This window comes from Grampus griseus (assembly GCF_964374135.1).
Source record: "Grampus griseus genome assembly, chromosome: 11".
In the NCBI taxonomy this organism is placed as follows: Eukaryota; Metazoa; Chordata; class Mammalia; order Artiodactyla; family Delphinidae; genus Grampus; species Grampus griseus.
Window position 1 is genome coordinate 1,941,156 of NC_139005.1, and position 18,319 is coordinate 1,959,474.

At 38.7% G+C, this 18,319-nt stretch overlaps 1 protein-coding gene across 2 annotated transcripts in view; it reads right to left on the minus strand.

Annotated features, from left to right (window-relative positions):
• Positions 1 to 18,319, minus strand: part of ERC1 (ELKS/RAB6-interacting/CAST family member 1) — a 394,109-nt gene that overhangs the window by 212,634 nt on the left and 163,156 nt on the right. For both annotated transcript variants that reach the window (XM_082665275.1, XM_082665274.1), the window contains exon 13: positions 9,105 to 9,240. In XM_082665275.1, the coding sequence (XP_082521401.1) occupies positions 9,105 to 9,240 (136 nt within the window). The remainder of the gene's footprint in view (positions 1 to 9,104; positions 9,241 to 18,319) is intronic.

Genomic DNA, 18,319 nt, shown 5'->3' on the forward strand with positions numbered 1-18,319 from the left:
TTTGTTAAAATATGCGAGGCCCTTAGAGGGTAACCTGTGAAATTTTAAAGAATATTAGGGTGCTAAATATAATATCATTATACAAAATTTTTAAAATTTGTAACTAAATTTTTATTACTTATAACAATAATTGTAGCTGTAATTAATGAACAGCTGCCTCTGTAAAAGATTAAGAAAGGCTAAGAAGAAATTTTAAAAACAGCCCTTAACCTAAGGCAGATATAAATTAGTCGGGGGGTGGGGACGGAGAAGAATGATTAAATCACACAGGAACAATTCTAAAACAATGTATTGAAAAATATAAAACAATAAAATATAATTAAACATACAGGCTGAGGAACAACAGATGAGACAATAACAAGAACAGGGTAGAGTTCATCAACAAAAGTTAATTTTAAGCCAGAATCTTCAGGCAGTAAAGCTGGACATCCACAGGAAGAAGACTGCATGAGCAGAAGAGCGTAAGTTAGAAAACCAAGAAACTATGCTTAAGGAACACCAACACTATCAGGCTGTACAGAATAGAGTAGCAATGCTAGTGAGTATCTCACCTAAAAATGAGGCTAGAAATTCTTAAAGGATTCGGTTGACAGGAAGCTCCCAAGGGCAGGCTAAGATGCTTGTGAATGAGAGGTCTTGACATCCACTGATGCAACTGACATCAATAAACAATTTTATAGAGAACCAACAATGGGCAAAGTACCAAGACAGGGTTCCCAAACTCAAATATACGGGGAAACAACACACAAACTAACAGCATATAATACAAGGTAAGAAAAGAAGCCTTGAAATCAAAGCAGAAACAAGCTGTAATGGAACTGCAACATGGAGTGTGATTAATTCCCACTGCAAGGATTTATGCAGGCTTTACAAGGGAGGGAACATTTGATCTGAACCTTAAAGGATGGGTAGGCTTTCAGTACAAAGCTTTTCTAATCCCAAAATGACCATCAGTCAAATCAGCTAAGATCATGCTTCCATATAACGCTTATTTGGGAGGCTCTTGTTGCTGGGATTTACCTAATTCCAGCTCTTCACACAGCAATTACTTATGAATTCCACCACAGCACATCTTTTCACATATCCAGCACAAAAAAAAGTTTTAATAAGCATATCTAATGTTCAAAGGGGGAAAAAATTCTTATTTATCTCTATATCCTCACAGCACTCAGCGCAATGACAATTCCACAACGGGCACTCAATAAATGTTTACTGAGGATAACCACGGATTATTCTGAAATCTGACGTAGCCAACTGCAGTGGAACATGGCTTACAGAAAATGTGAATGAAACAACTCAGATCTAAATGTAACTAATACAGAGCTAAGCTCTTGAGTAGTGGAAACAGAAAGCCTGGCAAGATTCGACGCAGACTGTCAACAGAAGAGCCGCTATCATCGAAAAACATGATAGTAGGAAAAACATGATAGTAGGAAAGGCCTGTCACCAATCTGTGCCTCATTGCTTTTATCATTCATGTCCTTTATTTGTGAATATCAACTGGAATTGTAAAATAGTTTAAATGTTAGTATGCAAGGACCGTGGCAGAAACTCTTTAAATACCCATTGTATAGCAATGTCTTAGAACAGTCACACATATACCTAAGATATTCCAAGGATCTTGCGAGGGGCAGTGAATTTTGGTGAGCGTGTGACAGAAATACTGGCAAGGTAAGTACCTGGATTGAGGTGGGATCATCTACTACGCCCAAGGTCAACAGGGCAGAATGTGAGGCACCCCTTTCCCCAGGCCAGGGGGATCGCTGGGTACTTTCTCTCTTGACCATCCTGGACACACTGGATCAGACCACACACGGATGCTGTCCTCTTTCGCAGCCTCTCAGCAGCATTAACAATCCTCTCCTGCCTTCAGTGATGCTATACTCTTTTTCTCTCCCGCTTCAACTGGCCTCTTCATTTTAGCTTCCTTCCGAGCACCACCCTCTCCGAGTCTGTCCCAGCTCTCAACGGTGAGGATCCTAAGGGTTCAGCTCTAACTACATTTTCTTCTGTCAATATTTTATCTCTAGACGGTATCTGATTCTTATGGGTTAAAATATGATATTTAAGCGCAAGTCTCCAAAATTAATTTAACCATACCAGACTTCTCTAAACTTCAAATCTACACTTCCAACTGCTGGCTTGACATCTTCATCAGGATATCTCTCAGATACAGTCACATGTTGGAAATGGACTTGTTCCCTTTCCCTGGAAACCTGTTGAACTCACCCTCAGGGTTTGCCCATCTCATCACTGAGCATCGCCACACACCCTGTTCCCCGTGCCAGGAAACCTAGCAGCCATGCCCCTTCCTTCCTCTCCTTTAGTGCCCACATTCCAACCCACGAGAAATTCTGGCCTGTTCTACCTAAATGTAACAAATCTCAAATCCACCCTCTCTCCTTTTTTCTCTTCTGAGCCTCCAAAAAGCTCTATCATCACCTCTCATCTTCATTATTACTACAGGGCCTCCTACTACGATCTGAGCTCCTTTGGAGAGGGACGTTGTTCATCATCACTATTTACACAAAGCAGGTGTGCAAGACATATTTACTGACATACACTTTCTTCATAACCACTCTTATCCCATTCTAATCCGTTGTCCAAATACTGCAAAAAAAACCAGTACTCTCAAAATGCAAATCAAATCCTGTCCATCTTTACTTAAGGTGTTTCGCTACTTATAAAATTTAAACTTCATACATGGCCTACAAGGTCCAGCGTTACTAACACACACGGGTGCCTGTGTTCTGCCTCACTCACCACACTCTGGTCCTCGAACAACCTAAGGTAAGGTTTTTCTTACCTTAGGGATTCCCTCCACTTTAAACACTGTTTCCTCTGCTTTGCTTTTTAAGACCTCATCTTCATGTCATACCCTCAGAAGGGACATCTCTGATGGCTCTACCTAAATTTGCTGCCCACCATCGTTCCCTCCCCCACTATCTTTCACGCGCCCGGTTTATTTCCTTACAGCACTTACCATAATTTCTACTTACTTGTCCACTTAGTTTTATCATTACACTCTCCTCCATGAGACAATATGCTCCAGAGGGTAGGGAACATGCCTCTTCGTAACTGCACAACCAAAGTTTAGCAACAGAGTTCTACACTTAGAGAGCATTCAATAAATGTATATTGAATAAATGCAAGACGTCAAGTATGTCTAAAGAAAATGAGCAAAATTAAACCTAACATCTTGGAGGGATAGAGACTTGTCAAGACATATCAACTCTGATAATAACGGTTTATTATCGATATCATCATGGCTTTAAGATTTGGGTCAAATCTTTGGAATAGTCAACTTGCTAAACTAATTCTAAATTAAATGACAGCTTTAGGATGTCAAACAATATGGAGAACACAGTAATATCTGCACTGCAAATTTAGAAATGGTATATGAAAAAAGCCCAAGATATCTATCTTGTATCATTACGTTTGGTGGTAAGATGTTTCTGAAATTCATAACTCACTTGTTTAAAGGAGATGGGAAAGTGAAGTGGGTGATTATAAGTGCTGAGGAAATATAGAGTCAATGACTATTTTTAATAAAATTTTAATTCTGAACTATTTACAGACATACAGAAAAGTTGCAAAAATAGTACAGAGTTCCCATACACTCCTCACCTAGCCTCCTGTAAAGAGTTTACATAACCACAGCACAATGATCAAAACTAGGAAATTCAGACTGGCACAATATTATTAACCAAACTAAAGATCTTATTCTGGGCTTCCCTGGTGGCGCAGTGGTTGAGGGTCCGCCTGCCGATGCAGGGGACGCGGGTTCGTGCCCCGGTCTGGGAAGATCCCACATGCCGCGGAGCGGCTGGGCCCGTGAGCCATGGCCGCTGAGCCTGTGCTCTGCAACGGGAGAGGCCACAACAGTGAGAGGCCCGCGTACCGCATTAAAAAAAAAAAAAAAAAGATCTTATTCTAATTTCATCAGTTTTTCCCTAATGTCCTTTATCTGTTCCAGGATTTAACCCAGGATCCCACATTTCATTTAGTTATTTAGTTGACATTTCTTCTAAGTGTCCTCCAATCCATCTAAAACAGTGTTCAGTCTGTCCTTCCCTGTCTTTCCAAGGCTTGACATTTTTAAATATACTGCCCAGTTATTTTGTAAACGTCCCAGAATTTGGATCTGCCTGGTATTTTCTCATGATGGGCATGAGGTCATGCATTTTGCAGACACACATCAGCATCTCTGTACCTCCCTGTCTGCATATAAATTGAACACCATGAGTTCTTACTAGTATTTCTGATTCCAGTCTAGCACCCCAGGTGCTTTTTCATTATTCTTCCTTGAATAATGAAAAGACTCAGCCTTCATTACCTACAATATATTTCTTTATTATTACAACATTTATGTACAGTTCTTCTGTCTTTAGCTTCACAGTATTCAAGAAAATGGCTTCCAAACCTCCTTAGGTCCGTTCCCTTCTTCCCCACCCCTTGGAGGGCAGTTATGTTACTCATTTATAAAACTGGATTTCATCTGTTAGGGTTTGTACTCCTTCTGGGGTTCCCCCAACCCCACACCTTGACTGGTTTTATCTAGTTTTTGGGAAGGGTGAAGAGAAGTGTCACTTTCTGCTCAAACCTACCACCCCCATCCCCTTCCCCTTCTTTCTACTAATCCCCTCCCAACCACTCCCTTAGATAACTGGTCTCTAGCTTACTGTTCCTGTTTTCTTTGGCAAAAAGGATCAGGTATATGTGTGTTCTCTCATAATGAGCAGCATACTACAGACAGTCTTTCGTGTACCCCCCCGCCGCGGCTTGACAAGATGTCCTGGAAATCACTCCACATCAGTTCGTTAGAGATCTCCCTCATTCCTTTTTGGAGCTGCCAGTCTCCAATGCGGATGCACCACAGTGGATTCAAGCACTCTCCTATCTGTAAGCAATTACGTTGTCTGCAATACTTTGCAATTAGTACAATACTGCAAATAACCTTGCGTACCTGACCTGTGAACAACACGGGGCTTAATTTGAGTATAATTACAGTCAGCCCTCCGCATATGAGGTTCCTCTGCACCCGTGGCTTCAAACCACAGACCATGTGGTACTGTAGTATTTACTACGGAAAACTGTCGGGGTATAAGTGGGTCCTCGAGTTCAAAACTGTGCTGTTAAAGGGTCAGCTGTATATGTATCTTTACACTGTTGGAGATGTGTCTTTAGATACATCGAGATATTGGAGAGCTGGGGCAGTGAGTACCTGCATATGTATATGAGAATTACAACCCACATAAAAAAATTGCTCTGGGGACTTTACAAATTATTAAGAGCACAAAAGGGCTTCTAAAACCAAAAAGTTTGAGACTAGTTAATGTAGATCATAGTAATAACTGTTCAAATCACGAAAGTACAAACAGGATGCAGTCGAGTGCCTTCACAACTAAGGCCATGCTAAACAGCAGCAGTGCTTAGAGCCTGTGAGATCCCGCGATTCCCTCTATTCTCAGGTAGCATTTTCATTTCATATGTAAGGTATCTCTTTAGTCTCTTCAGGACACTTTTAATACGTTGAGCCAAGAACAAAGTAACAACTTATCTCGAAACTCACTTTATGCCAAAAAGAAATACTTTTATTTCCACCTGAAGTATTTTTAAAAATGGAAAATTAGAACAAAATGAAGATACCTTTTCAGAACACTTTCAAACTAAAACATGGAATTTTGAATTAAAGAAAAAACACACAGAAGAGCAAGGACAACGAATGTGCAAATGCTATGCACAACTATCAAGGATAAGCCTCACACATGATGTTGAACAAAAGAAGCCATAGAAGAATAAATATGATCACTCTATTTACGTAAAGCAAAAATATGTAAAACGAATCTATACTTTTTAAAAATATATACACAGGTTGTAAAGAAAAGCAAAGAACAATAAAAGTCACAATAATGAAGGAAGGGAAGAAATGATGATTGGGAAGGAATACATAAATGATTTCTGGGATGCCAGCAGTATTCCAATTCCTTGAGACAATCACTTTACATGTATTATTCACACTGTGCATGTGAGTGTGTGTGTGTGTGTGCTTTATGTACTTTTTAAAATGTGTATTATTCTTCAGAATAAAGAAAGTTAAATGAAAAAGTAATACCACTGCTTTCTGACAAACTGTAACCAGTAAGAGTGAGGTCACCAATGAACTTAACACCATAACTGGTAGTCACTGAATAACGAAAGGCAAAAACGAACCTTCTAGTTTAAACCAAGCTTTACTCTTCACAAATAAATGAAAATACACTGTGTGTTTATTAACATGATAAGCATAATTAATCTTTGGGAGCCAAGGTGGCATCTGATAAAGATTAAATATTCATTACTCATCAAAGTTCAAAACATTAGTTATAAAGCGTTTCTTTTTAACATGATAAAAAATATTTTTTAATCCTTGAATTACTATTATGCCCATACTGGAAATACTACAATAATTCCTTCCCTTCACTTCACCTATTTCATGAAAACATCAGTAATGGACCCATATGTACATTCAGAAATTTAAAACAAAAACAAATTCAGGTAATGAGAACTTTTAAAAATACAAATCCTCAAACAATTGCTTTTCTACTCCCGTACTCCCCCATGGATTCTACCATTAGCCATTTCTCCAAGAATCCCTAGTGTCTTTCAGTGGGGACTCATATTTAGAGATCACAATAGGGTCCTAGGGATACTCACCACCACTGGGTTGTCATTTGCAATGACACAGTTAAGAAACAAGTAGCAGAGCTAGTGAGTAAAAGAGCTGAGATCAGATGCAAAGTGTCCCGCTTGTAGTCCAGTGCTCTTTTTACATATCTGAATGAAGTGCATCCATGTGTATCTTGCATATGGCCATCAGCTATCATTTTTCATAACTTGAATATCTGTCACTTACTGAGACACCTTGGAAAAGTCACTCATCCACTCTAAATTCGTTCTGTCTATATGTAATATATAAACAAATAATCTGATTCACTTATCTGTCAGGTTATATAAAGAGGAAACAAGAGATGACCTATGAAAGCACTTTTGGTGTTACTGTAACACCTGAGAGAAGATTAAAAGGGCACGCTTCGGTTTACAAAGACAGACTGGTAGCAGAAACCATTACCTGGCGGGGGTGGGGGGAATGAGACAGATGAAACGGGTAAGGCGCTGCCATAAAGAAGGGCTTGTCTTATAAAACAAATAAATATTCTCTATAATTAAAAACAATGTGATCCTAGTCCAGAAAGCAGGTTGAACTGAAATCCTAGAAACAGCCTAATTATTAAACAATTTCATAAACCATAAAGATGTCAATTCAAACTTATGAGCAGTGAAATAATTTTCTATAAATACTCTAGTGAAATTGTTAGCAATGAAGAAAAAAATAAGACCCTCACAACACAAACTACCCTAAAATTATTTAAATTAAAAAGTAGGGCTTCCCTGGTGGCGCAGTGGTTGAGAGTCCGCCTGCCAGTGCAGGGGACACGGGTTCGTGCCCCGGTCCGGGAAGATCCCACATGCCGCGGAGCGGCTGGGCTCGTGAGCCATGGCCACTGAGCCTGCGCGTCCAGAGCCTGTGCTCCGCAACGCGAGAGGCCACAACAGTGAGAGGCCCATGTACCGCCAAAAAAAAAAAAAAAAAGTAAAGGTTAAAAATGAAAGCCCAAAACAACTTAAAAATATTTATAGGTAAATATTTATATGTTCTCAAAATGGGGATAAACTAAGCAAAAAATCTACAGGGAAAAAGTCACCATGGAAGATAGAGACAGATTTAAGTACATTAATAAACAAATGAAAACGTAAGACATGAAAAAATACTCTTCCTTACTGGTAATCAGAGAAATATAAATTAAAACAAAAATTAAATATTTTCCACCCATCAGATTGGCACTAAAAAATAAAAACGGAGGAAGAAAACTTATAGTATCAACTGTTATTGGCAAGGGTGAGGGAAAACTGGTATGATGCTTTTTCAAAAGTTGGTGTATTTGAGGAAATTTATACTGTTTCTATAGAGTATGTATTTTATAATCAAAGTTATATACAAGAGGAATGAAAAACGGAATTAAAAAGTCAGGTTTTCAGGTCAGAAATGAATTTGTTATAAAGCCTAAAAATGGTTTCTACGTAACAGATAACTCCTCCAAATCTCTCCAGTAAAGATTTCTGTGGCTATGCAATGTGGCATAAACACTATCATACCAATTAGAAACTATAACGAGAGAAAAACAACCTGGCAGTGGCTAGCAGTCTTGGCAGGAGTTTTAGAGATTTCCACCACGTCTATGGCATTCTCTAAACTTAAACTTTCATTCAGACAGGCGAGAGATCCAGGGAGTCTCAGTTAAAATCACAGCCGAGCCACTACGAAAGCTGTGTGCATGTAGGTATAAGTAATTCAGTATTTCTGAGACCATTTCCTCATCTGTAAAATGTGCAAAACGCATCTGCCCCTCTGGACTAGTGAAGGTTAGAAACAGTGAACGACCAGGCCCTGGTTTCAAGCACTGGGCACACAGCTGGCACTTACATGGTCACTGCTACTCTTGTTACGGAGTCTGGTTTAACTTAGTCTTGTGAATAATTAGGTCCAAACATCGATTATGTCTCCAGTGAAGTAAAAAAGTATGTTTTAATACATCCTGTATGACTGAAATACACTCTCTAAACTAAACTTTTTAAAAGTAAAGAAAGAAAGAGGGAGGGGGGGAAAAGGTAGGAAAGGTGGGGGGAGAGAGGAAAGGAAGATGGAACAAAGAAGGAAGCCAGGCACAAACCAAGACCGGCAACGCACTTCAATGAAGGAAAAGGGCCCATCGCTACGCTGACCACCTGAAGCTCAACAGACCCACTCATCACACGGACGCTGAACTTACCAAGGAGGCGGGATCCCCTTGAGGAGACAGACTTTCTTCTTTGCTGAGGTCTCCAAACAAAGCTGTGGAATAAAACTTGCCTTTTCTATTTAAGGCCATCCCTTTACTGCTAAACAGCTGGTCTGAGAGGAAGGCAGCGGGCAGGGTTAGAAAGAGAGGAAGAAGAGGATGGAGAGTGAGCCACGTGCAAGCGGGGAGGGAACCTGCTCGCCCAGGGCCCGGCCCCCTGCCCACCTGCAGCTGCTGGGAGCTGTCGCTGAGGGTGTCCTCCCTGCGCCGGGCCTCCTCCAGCATCTGCGCGCTTTTCTTCTTCTCCACCTGCTCCTTGTGCTTCAGGTTTGCTACCTTCTTATTCTGGTCTTTCACTTGCCTGTGGATAAGGGGGGAAAAATCAAGCTCGTCATATATACGCACAGGAAAGAATGTTTATTCACTGACCTCCAAAAACACCTGAGAACCAGCAAGAGTTCCTGCTGCAAAACAATCCCCCCAACACTGCAGTGCTCTTCCCATCAATGGCAGCAAGCTGTTAACCAGGGTGCTTTGGGAGCACGTATTTAAGCGTGTACTTTATGGAGGACAACGAAATCACAAAACAAACCAAAAGAAGGCGTGGGATAGTGTGAAATGGCAGAAAAAGGAAATAAAATTCAGAGATTTTTGCTGGAAATATGAAAACAGCCTCTTGACATCAATGCTATGAAACTGCAGAATGGCTATTTAAGAAAGATTTGTAATACAACTCTAATTTTACCGTTATTAAATTTTTGAAACTTTCAAAAAGCTATATATATGTGTATAAAACAGTCACATAAAGATCCAGGGCCCCAGCTTAAGCAACAGATCATCCTATCTACTTCTCCCTATCCAGCTCCACTGCCTCCACGCTAAGATAAGAAAACTAGACCAAGTGCTAGGTCACAGGTAAAGAAGACTCATTTCACCAGACTGGAATCATGATTACCAATCAAAAACTATGTTTAAGGCATTGCCCAGGAGAACATGGGCTCTGGAATGCACAAGGATCTACATTTGTTTATGCTTTGACAGTCTGTGAAGCTCTTTACATGCTCCTTACTCATCAGGTAGACAAGTATTTGGTTAAACGCCTCTCTCATGTACCAGGCATGAGAAATATCAATCCATGAATAAAAACAGTTCCTGCTCTCAAACACCTCCCAGGCATCCAAGCACATACAGGGTATACTAAGTGCTATAAGAAAGTGCCCAGAAAAGGGGTCAGGGGTGGTCGTGATGATCGGGAAAAGCTTCCTGGAAAACGATCTACCTCTGAACTTTCCAAAGGCGACTAGGTGAGAGAACAGCAGGACTAAAGCCCTGATAAAAGGAGAACGTGTCCCGTTGGGAGAAGCCACATTCACTATGACTGCAGCTTAAAGCTGGAGCAGCAGAACAAAGGAAAAGGAAGCCAAAGGTAAACGAAAGCCACATAATTATATCGTGCTGAGCAAGGAAGGTGCAGTTTATCCTAAGTGTGTAAGACTTTATGTAGGGAGATGATATGATCAGATTTCCAAACTTTTGGAAACAAATCGAAGGGAGGATGCAACAGTTAGAATTCATTCAACTCTGCCTTAGAGTTGCATCAATAAACCGAACTAATAATGAGACCATACAAGCCACCATGGTCTATATTTAATTAACATCCTTTAAATCAGGTAATGACAGCCTGTGGTGAGGTCTCCTCTCAACACATTCTATAAAAGTTGCTTTATCTCCAAACTACATCATCATGGTTTGTCAGATAAAATACAGGCTATCCAGTCAAATTCATATTTCAGATAAACGACAAATAATGTTTTAGTATAAGTATGTCCCAATATTTATGACATATTAATACAAAAAATACTCAGTGTATATCTGAAGTTCAATTTTAACTGGGCATCTCATATTTTTATTTGCTAAATCTGACAACCCCACAGAAGCTCAAACCTTGACTAATTGTAACATGAGGCTTTCCTCCCTTCTCTGTTGAATTTGCCATCTTTAGCTCATCTACAGAATACCAGGTAGTTACCTACGACTGCTATCTAGAAAAGCAACATTTACCACTTCTCAACGCATAATGGCGTGGAATTCAATACTCTTCAGTGGAAGAGTTAGGTAGATCAGCACAAGCCTGTGTTCACACACTTACTTCTATCGATGAATCATCCAAAACAGTAACACTATTTTATTTTAGGAGAAGTTAGTTAACAGAGGTGTGGCTACACTGTGCTTATGTGGCCTACTACAAAAAACTCCAGGCAATATGATTGCTTGAGAGGAAAATAAATTAGGAAATATACTCTTGAACAACAAAGGTATTTAAGAACGCCAAAAGAATGACAAATGGAAGCAAAAAATGCAATTAACAACAGATCATTCTCTCAGACGATAAACTCTTGCCCATACGTCGAACTCCTTGTAAATAGATCCCACAGGGTCAGAAATGCTCTTGGCCTATAGAGCCCTGAACACTTTGGCTGAAAAGTAAGAAAATAACTAAGCCCTCACAATTCTACTAGACTTCTTTTTGTGAATGACATCTTATGAGGTTTTAGTGACTAGCATCAGTCAATAATGAAAAAAGTTTTCTAAAATGTGCAGAGAAATGGTTGTATGACCTAGTTTGATTTTAGAAATCAATGTAGAACTCTTTCAACAAACTAGATGAAACAGACTATAACAACAGGAATGTACTTGAGCAAGTCATAAAGTATTTCAATTTTATTACATAACAATACAGGGACTCTGGTCTTAACACGATTAGTAGGAAGCATCCCACAGATTCCAAACATTTGTCATGAAGACAGGTCTGCAAAGGCCACTGCTAAATAAAACATGGGTAATAATAATATTGCGCTTAATCTGTTTACATCTAAGAGTGAAAGAGATGACATTTATAGGCCTAACTTCCTGAATGTCTTGCCTTTAGCCAAAGGTGCTGCTATATAATAAAAAGCAAAGATGAATTATGGACTGAATCATGTCTTTTCATCTAAACATGGAATTCGTTCTTTGTATTCATTCTCTGGGGCTAATGTCACTGAACAGGAACTAAAGAGATGTGTGTTTAAGGATACAGAGTGAGACTCTTTAGTCATCGTCACTCTAAATAAAAATCTCTGCTCTGTACTGAACGGAAAGACGGACAGAGGAGGGCAGGGGAGGAAGAGCAGAAACAAATCCATTCAGAATGGAAAAGCTCAGTGGAGACACGAAAATACAACACTGCAGGTAACTGTCACTATTAACACAAAATAGGCTAAAACAAACACTGAATGAATAAGCACCTTGCCCGAAGTCACACAGTGAAGTAGTCTAAACGTCCAATTCAATCTCAAACCATCAATAAATTATATTCTCTTGATGAGTTATTCAACTGGACTTGGCAAAACTGTAATTAAAATGGTGAAATGCTTCTATATTAAAAAAAAAAAGTACTAAATTCCAATCTGGAATGACAAGAGGGTTTTTTATATATTACAGCCAAAATGATCCTTGCCACTGGAAAAACAAAACTTGTTATATTTTTTATTACTTGAAAAATAAACTTATTTAGAAATAAGTACAGTTTAATGGCATTTACTGTTAACTAAAAAGGAATCAGCTAAGAATATTATAATTAACCTAACTTGTAACTCAGAGAATTATGTCTACACCAATGACTTCCATGGACAAATTCTTCTGGAGCCTTTCATAAGGTTTTGTTTGGAGACATTTAGATCAAAATCTGTCATGCAAAAATCAAAATACAGAACAAAGTGATAAAACTTCCCAGTAAAACTATGAGAGCCCTCGAAGCTTAAGTTAGAGAGGAAAGTCCTCCAAATACAAGGCAAAAGCCTTCATGATATTTTTCTCCTAAAGCTGAATTGTGGTCAGACGTGGAATTACTTAAGTGGTACCCTAACAGTTTTACTACAATGTGGAGAAAATATTTAGAGTAGAAAATTGGAAAATCACTTTTAAAATGCTTGCTTGCTACTTTTATTGCAAATACTGTTAAGATTTCTTCCATAATGAATATGGTCTATTCAAAGTAGAGTGCCATAAAATGTTTAAAAAACAAAACAAAACTGAGTCTTTGGTAGTAACAAGGAGATGAAAAAGGCATTTTTTAAAAGAACGTGAGAAACATCAAGAATTAAGAAACATGTAAAAGAAGAAAAGCAAAACAGGCCAAAAACTGTCAACAAGGTGGTAAGAGAGCTAGCAGAAAACAATGTCACATAAACTATTAAAAAGCAGAGCTCCAAAAAGAAGAGAGAGAGTCAAAATTCTAACACCCCAGAAAGGCCGGTAGGCCCGAGACAGACAAGTCCACTAAACTTGGCAGAGCACCAGTGAGGCAATTTTAGCACAGCACTGAGAGAGGATTCCAAATTATATTGCTTTGGAAAATAAATGGGAAGTGTGAACGTGGAGGCATCAAGCATAAATGATTCTTTCAAAAACTGTGCAAATAAATAGAAAAGAAAAGGTAAAAGTAAGATACTGTAGTGAATTGAAACCAACGAAAAGACACTGGAAGGATTGCTTCCATGTCTTTTTAAGGATGGGGAAAACCAGGATATGTTTTATGTTTGGGAGAGTCAGTGGGAAGAAAGCGAAGAGAAACAGGGAAATAAGGAGAAGGAGGATTCAATTTATGGAACAAGGTTTTGAAAACTAGTCAGAGGGAAGGAATGAACAGGAAGTTTAGCCTTGGAACAGAGCTGGGACATTTGTCCCACTGACAAATGTAAGGTAAGGATGAGCGAAGAGAGACATTCTGATACGTAGAGAGAAGGAAGAGGATGGTTAAGAACCCCTTCATGAATTAGATTCGTATAAGTAATTATGAAACAAAAGTTTATTTTTTTAACATACACCCCAAACAAACTGCTTATTTTTAAAGAGTCAAAGGTAAGAAGACTTTTTCAGAAATTTCGTCAAGCACTGAGAAGAAATATCAGGGAGAGAGATTTGGGAAAGAGAACGTTTTTCCCAAAAAAAGCCTCAACTTCATCTTTCTACCTAGAATAGAAGTTTCAGCACCTGAAAAATAGAGTCTGAAAATGTCATTACAGAAGGGACACGGCTTCTTTTATCATCTTCTACACATAACATACACAGCTTTCCACTTTCTATTAATAGTGGCAGGAGTCAAGAGCACAGTGTAGTGTTTTAAAGACCCTGAAACGTATGGCACCGTACTATGGTATCCTGGACCGAACAGGACTCCATGAAAAAAGCAAAAAGGAGTAATCGTAACAGCTCCATTTACTGACTGCTCACCTAGTGCCAGACGCTGTTCCAAGTGCTATCTGCATTAACTCATTCAAAGTTTACGACAACCCTTCAGATATTAGAGAACTACTCCAATTTTACAGATGGGAAAATGACAGATGAGAAATCTACCTAAGAACACCTGAGCAATCTGGGACTCTGATTCCTAGGCTAGAGGGCATATCATATAAAAAGCCCTGAGGCTGAAACGAGAATACCTGGCTTCAAATCTAAGTACCACCACTAACTAGTTGGTTCTCCCTAGATGTAGAAATCACGTTCCCTAATCTCAGACCCTCAGCAGAATAACAATCTGTCCTGTGTAACCCACATGCTGACAAGTACTTTTATAAACAGTAAACATATATGATGTTGTTATTATTAGAAAATAGCTGGTAGGTAAAACGCATGTGGTATTAACAATACTTTCTGAACCCTATCAGAAATTCTCACACCTTAATTTACATTGCCATGGCTCATATGCAAAATAAATAACATTTAAAATGCATGTTTCTGATTGTTTTCTGCCAGCTTCCGTTACTAATTTACTTACTAATGAAGATAGATGAGTTAGAGTTACTTAATGGACTCTGTACTTGTGTTACTTGCCTAAAAAGTGGAAATTCACGAACCTCTCTACATACTTGCTGGGAAGATCGACTGAAATAAAACCTGTAAAGCTTCTCCCACTGAGCCTCTGACACATGAACAGCAGGACTGGTGGTTGTTTTCGTCACCACCAGTTCTACCATTCAGCAGAGTCACAAAACAAACCCCAAACTGAAAGGGTATGTGTAGGTTTGTGTACGTGAAATAATTCAAAGGTTCTTATAAAAATCCACAGACTGTGGCAATGTTCCCTCCCTCCTTCATGCTGCACTTTGCCTGCAAATATAACAGCCAGAATGTCTCTGGATGAAAATATAATAAAATTAAGGCAATAATTTTCACCTCCTCATTCCTCTAGTGGCTTCCTTTCATCCTCGTTTCTCTCTCCGTCCAAACCTGGTCAGTCTGATTCTCGCTTTCTGACCACTCTATCTTTTGAAGCACAGAACCATGAATCCACTCTTCCGATAAATCTAAGATTCATGACATTTTCTGCACTCATAACTGAATTTCTAGACATCTCGTTCCTGGGATAAGTTCCATCATTTCAGTTGCTTATAGGAATTCAAGGCAACGTTAGTATACAATGTTCTGTTGCATATCTTTGTTTTAGGACAAGCATACTGACCTTGAGGTGAGACTGAAGGAAACGGCAAATCCAGGAAGAAAGTGTGAAAGAGAAAGTTAGAAACAATTAGTGAGGGCAATATTCAGAAACAATATTATTCACGGACATAGACAAATATAAAGCACAGGATTAGAGAAGGGAAAGGAGTCACACGGATTCTGCACTGGCAACAAAAATTAGTAATTTCAGATTTTCAACAAGTGTATTTTCATATTAGATTACACCACTGTACCTTAATGTAAGTTTCTAAAGGAACAAATTTTGTCTAAAATTTACCATTTCCTAGGGCAGGAAAAAAAGTAGTTTCTTAAACACAAAGGAAAAGAAAAGAAGGCTAGCTGCTCCCCTTCTCGTTTAAGTAGCTAACTGTGATCCTACAGCGTCAGTCAGCTTAGTTCTACACACACCTATCTTAGAACTGACAACTCCTTTACCCACCCCAGTCCATTTCTTAGACCCAAGTTATCCAGGAGCAAAAGCAGAAAAACACTGACAGCTTCAATTATTCTGTAGAATACAGAACTCTGATGCATTTGGAAAATTTTGAAATAATTTTCTCAAATGTGAAAATAATGTTTTCCTAATTACACCCATTATTTCTCATTCCAAATCTATCAAATCCACCCCCAGTGGTGCAATCTAAAAGCAATAATGAAGAATGTATGGCTCTATAAACCTCACTTCATGTCCAATACTGCTCAGCAGAAAGCGGTGCAAAGTAGCCATGCTTCATATTCCTACCGTGGCACGAAGCCCCTGAGGTTCATTACTGCTTTTCATAACAAGCAGTTTTCCCTTTTTAAAAATTAATCAGTTTCATTGAAAGTAGTGTCGATATTATATCCTCCAAATACTTAAGACTTCTAAGAGCCAGCGCCATCCAGCTTACCTTCAGGATCTAAATGTTACTTTAAGAATCTAAAACAAGAAGGTTATTTCTTGAATGCAAGCACCATTTCAACTTGCACTTTAATGTTTTCTAATATTTCAGTACCAAAATAAGAGTTTTTTAAAACTCATTTTCAGAATAATGAAAGGCAAGGATAACAAGATTTATGATCGCCATTATATAAGATAAATAGATGAAAAACAGAGAAACAAATGACGGACAAAACTCCTCACAACCACACAGCGAATACACGGTGGATCCGTGAGAAGAATGCAGGTCTGCTGACACACCTCCTGGGCATACTTTATATGTCCTATGATGCTTACAGATTCCTGAAGGGATCTACAAAAATCCATGGGTCTTTGGCATTTGGAAAACAGTGCAGAACGCAGACAATGTTCAAAGTCAAAGAGAGGCCAACTTTTTACCTAAATGACTATTCACAATGCTCTTTTTTATTTTTGTTGGTTATGACACATTACGTTAGAATAATTTTAGATCAACAATGACACTCACTGAAATCTCATATAGATGCAAAGCTTTATATGAGACACGAGAAAATCCCTGAAAAAAGAAAAATGAAGCTTATTCCTGTGAAGAGTGAGCAACCTTAAGGATCTTTTTAACTAATTTACAGTTCAGGAGTCTTATTTCACTTTGGCATCAAACTTTAGCTCTTGGGAAATAAATTTAGGAGAAAAAAAATCTGCATATAGAATAACTATATATAATTCTAATGTTTCCAGTGTAAAGTAAAAACTTGAGGTAACCATCAAAATTTCTATCAAGACTGTAATAAATTATAAGGTGCTGTGCCCACAAGAAACTTTAGGAAGATGGCCTAATAGAATTGACTATGTAAAGCTGTGTGATTTATTCTACTTTTAAATGAAATCAGTGAAATTCATCTAGGAGGAAGAAGAAAGAAACAAGCGGCCCCCCCAGGAAAGCAAGCTGAAGCCAGCAGGATCAGATAAAGAACCATTCACCTTCCGTTATAACACTCGCAGCATCTCGTTTTCCCTTTTTCTTTTCATTTTTTTAAACACAACCCATTCTCCCTCAAGAAAGCACACACAATCACCACACTCATTTCTCCTCTGTTCCAACTACGTCAAGACCACATTCACCGACACTGTCCTTCGTGGATCAAAGATATATGACTATAAATTTAAAAGTAAGGAAATGGGGCTTCCCTGGTGGCGCAGCGGTTGAGAGTCCGCCTGCCGATGCAGGGGACGCGGGTTCGTGCCCCGGTCCGGGAAGATCCCACATGCCGTGGAGCGGCTGGGCCCGTGAGCCATGGCCACTGAGCCTGCCCGTCCGGAGCCTGTGCTCCGCAACGGGAGAGGCCACAATGGTGAGAGGCCCACGTACCGCAAAAATAAAAAAAATAATAAATAAAAGTAAGGAAATGCTTTAAGGAACCATTTTACTCATGAATTGTATACTAGTTTACACCAAATCTACATACAGCTTAATATTAGTTTCCCTATGGGAGATTTCTGAAGACATTAAGCTGAATGATCAATTCAGGATTTCTTTACAGAAAAAATATTTACAAATATGAAGATTAAATATGTAGGTTTATATTCTCAGGTTTTACTGTGCCATAGATGCCTGAATATACTGTGATATCAACATAAAATCACAAACATAAAACCCTCTTTCCCAATGAAAATGTCAAAAAAAATTTTAGGTCAACCTAAGCAAATAAACTTTCAGGATGCAGTTAAAACAGTCAAATATCTAATTATAATAGTAAACATATTCATCTGGTTACACACATTTTAAATGGAATACATGAGAAGATAACGTTAATTTGGAAATACTTCCTTCCACCCCCAGTCACTGAAATAATTTTATTCACTCTCTTTGCGCACATCTTCAATATCAATTCACCAAAGGAAGAAGATGAGCCATTACTTTATATGTTACTAAGAAATAAAAAAATATATACCAATTAAATCACGCCATTATTTATTCACGTATCCCAGTTTCAGTGATGTTAAAATGTAAAAATACAAGTTAGAATTGGTATTTCACTGT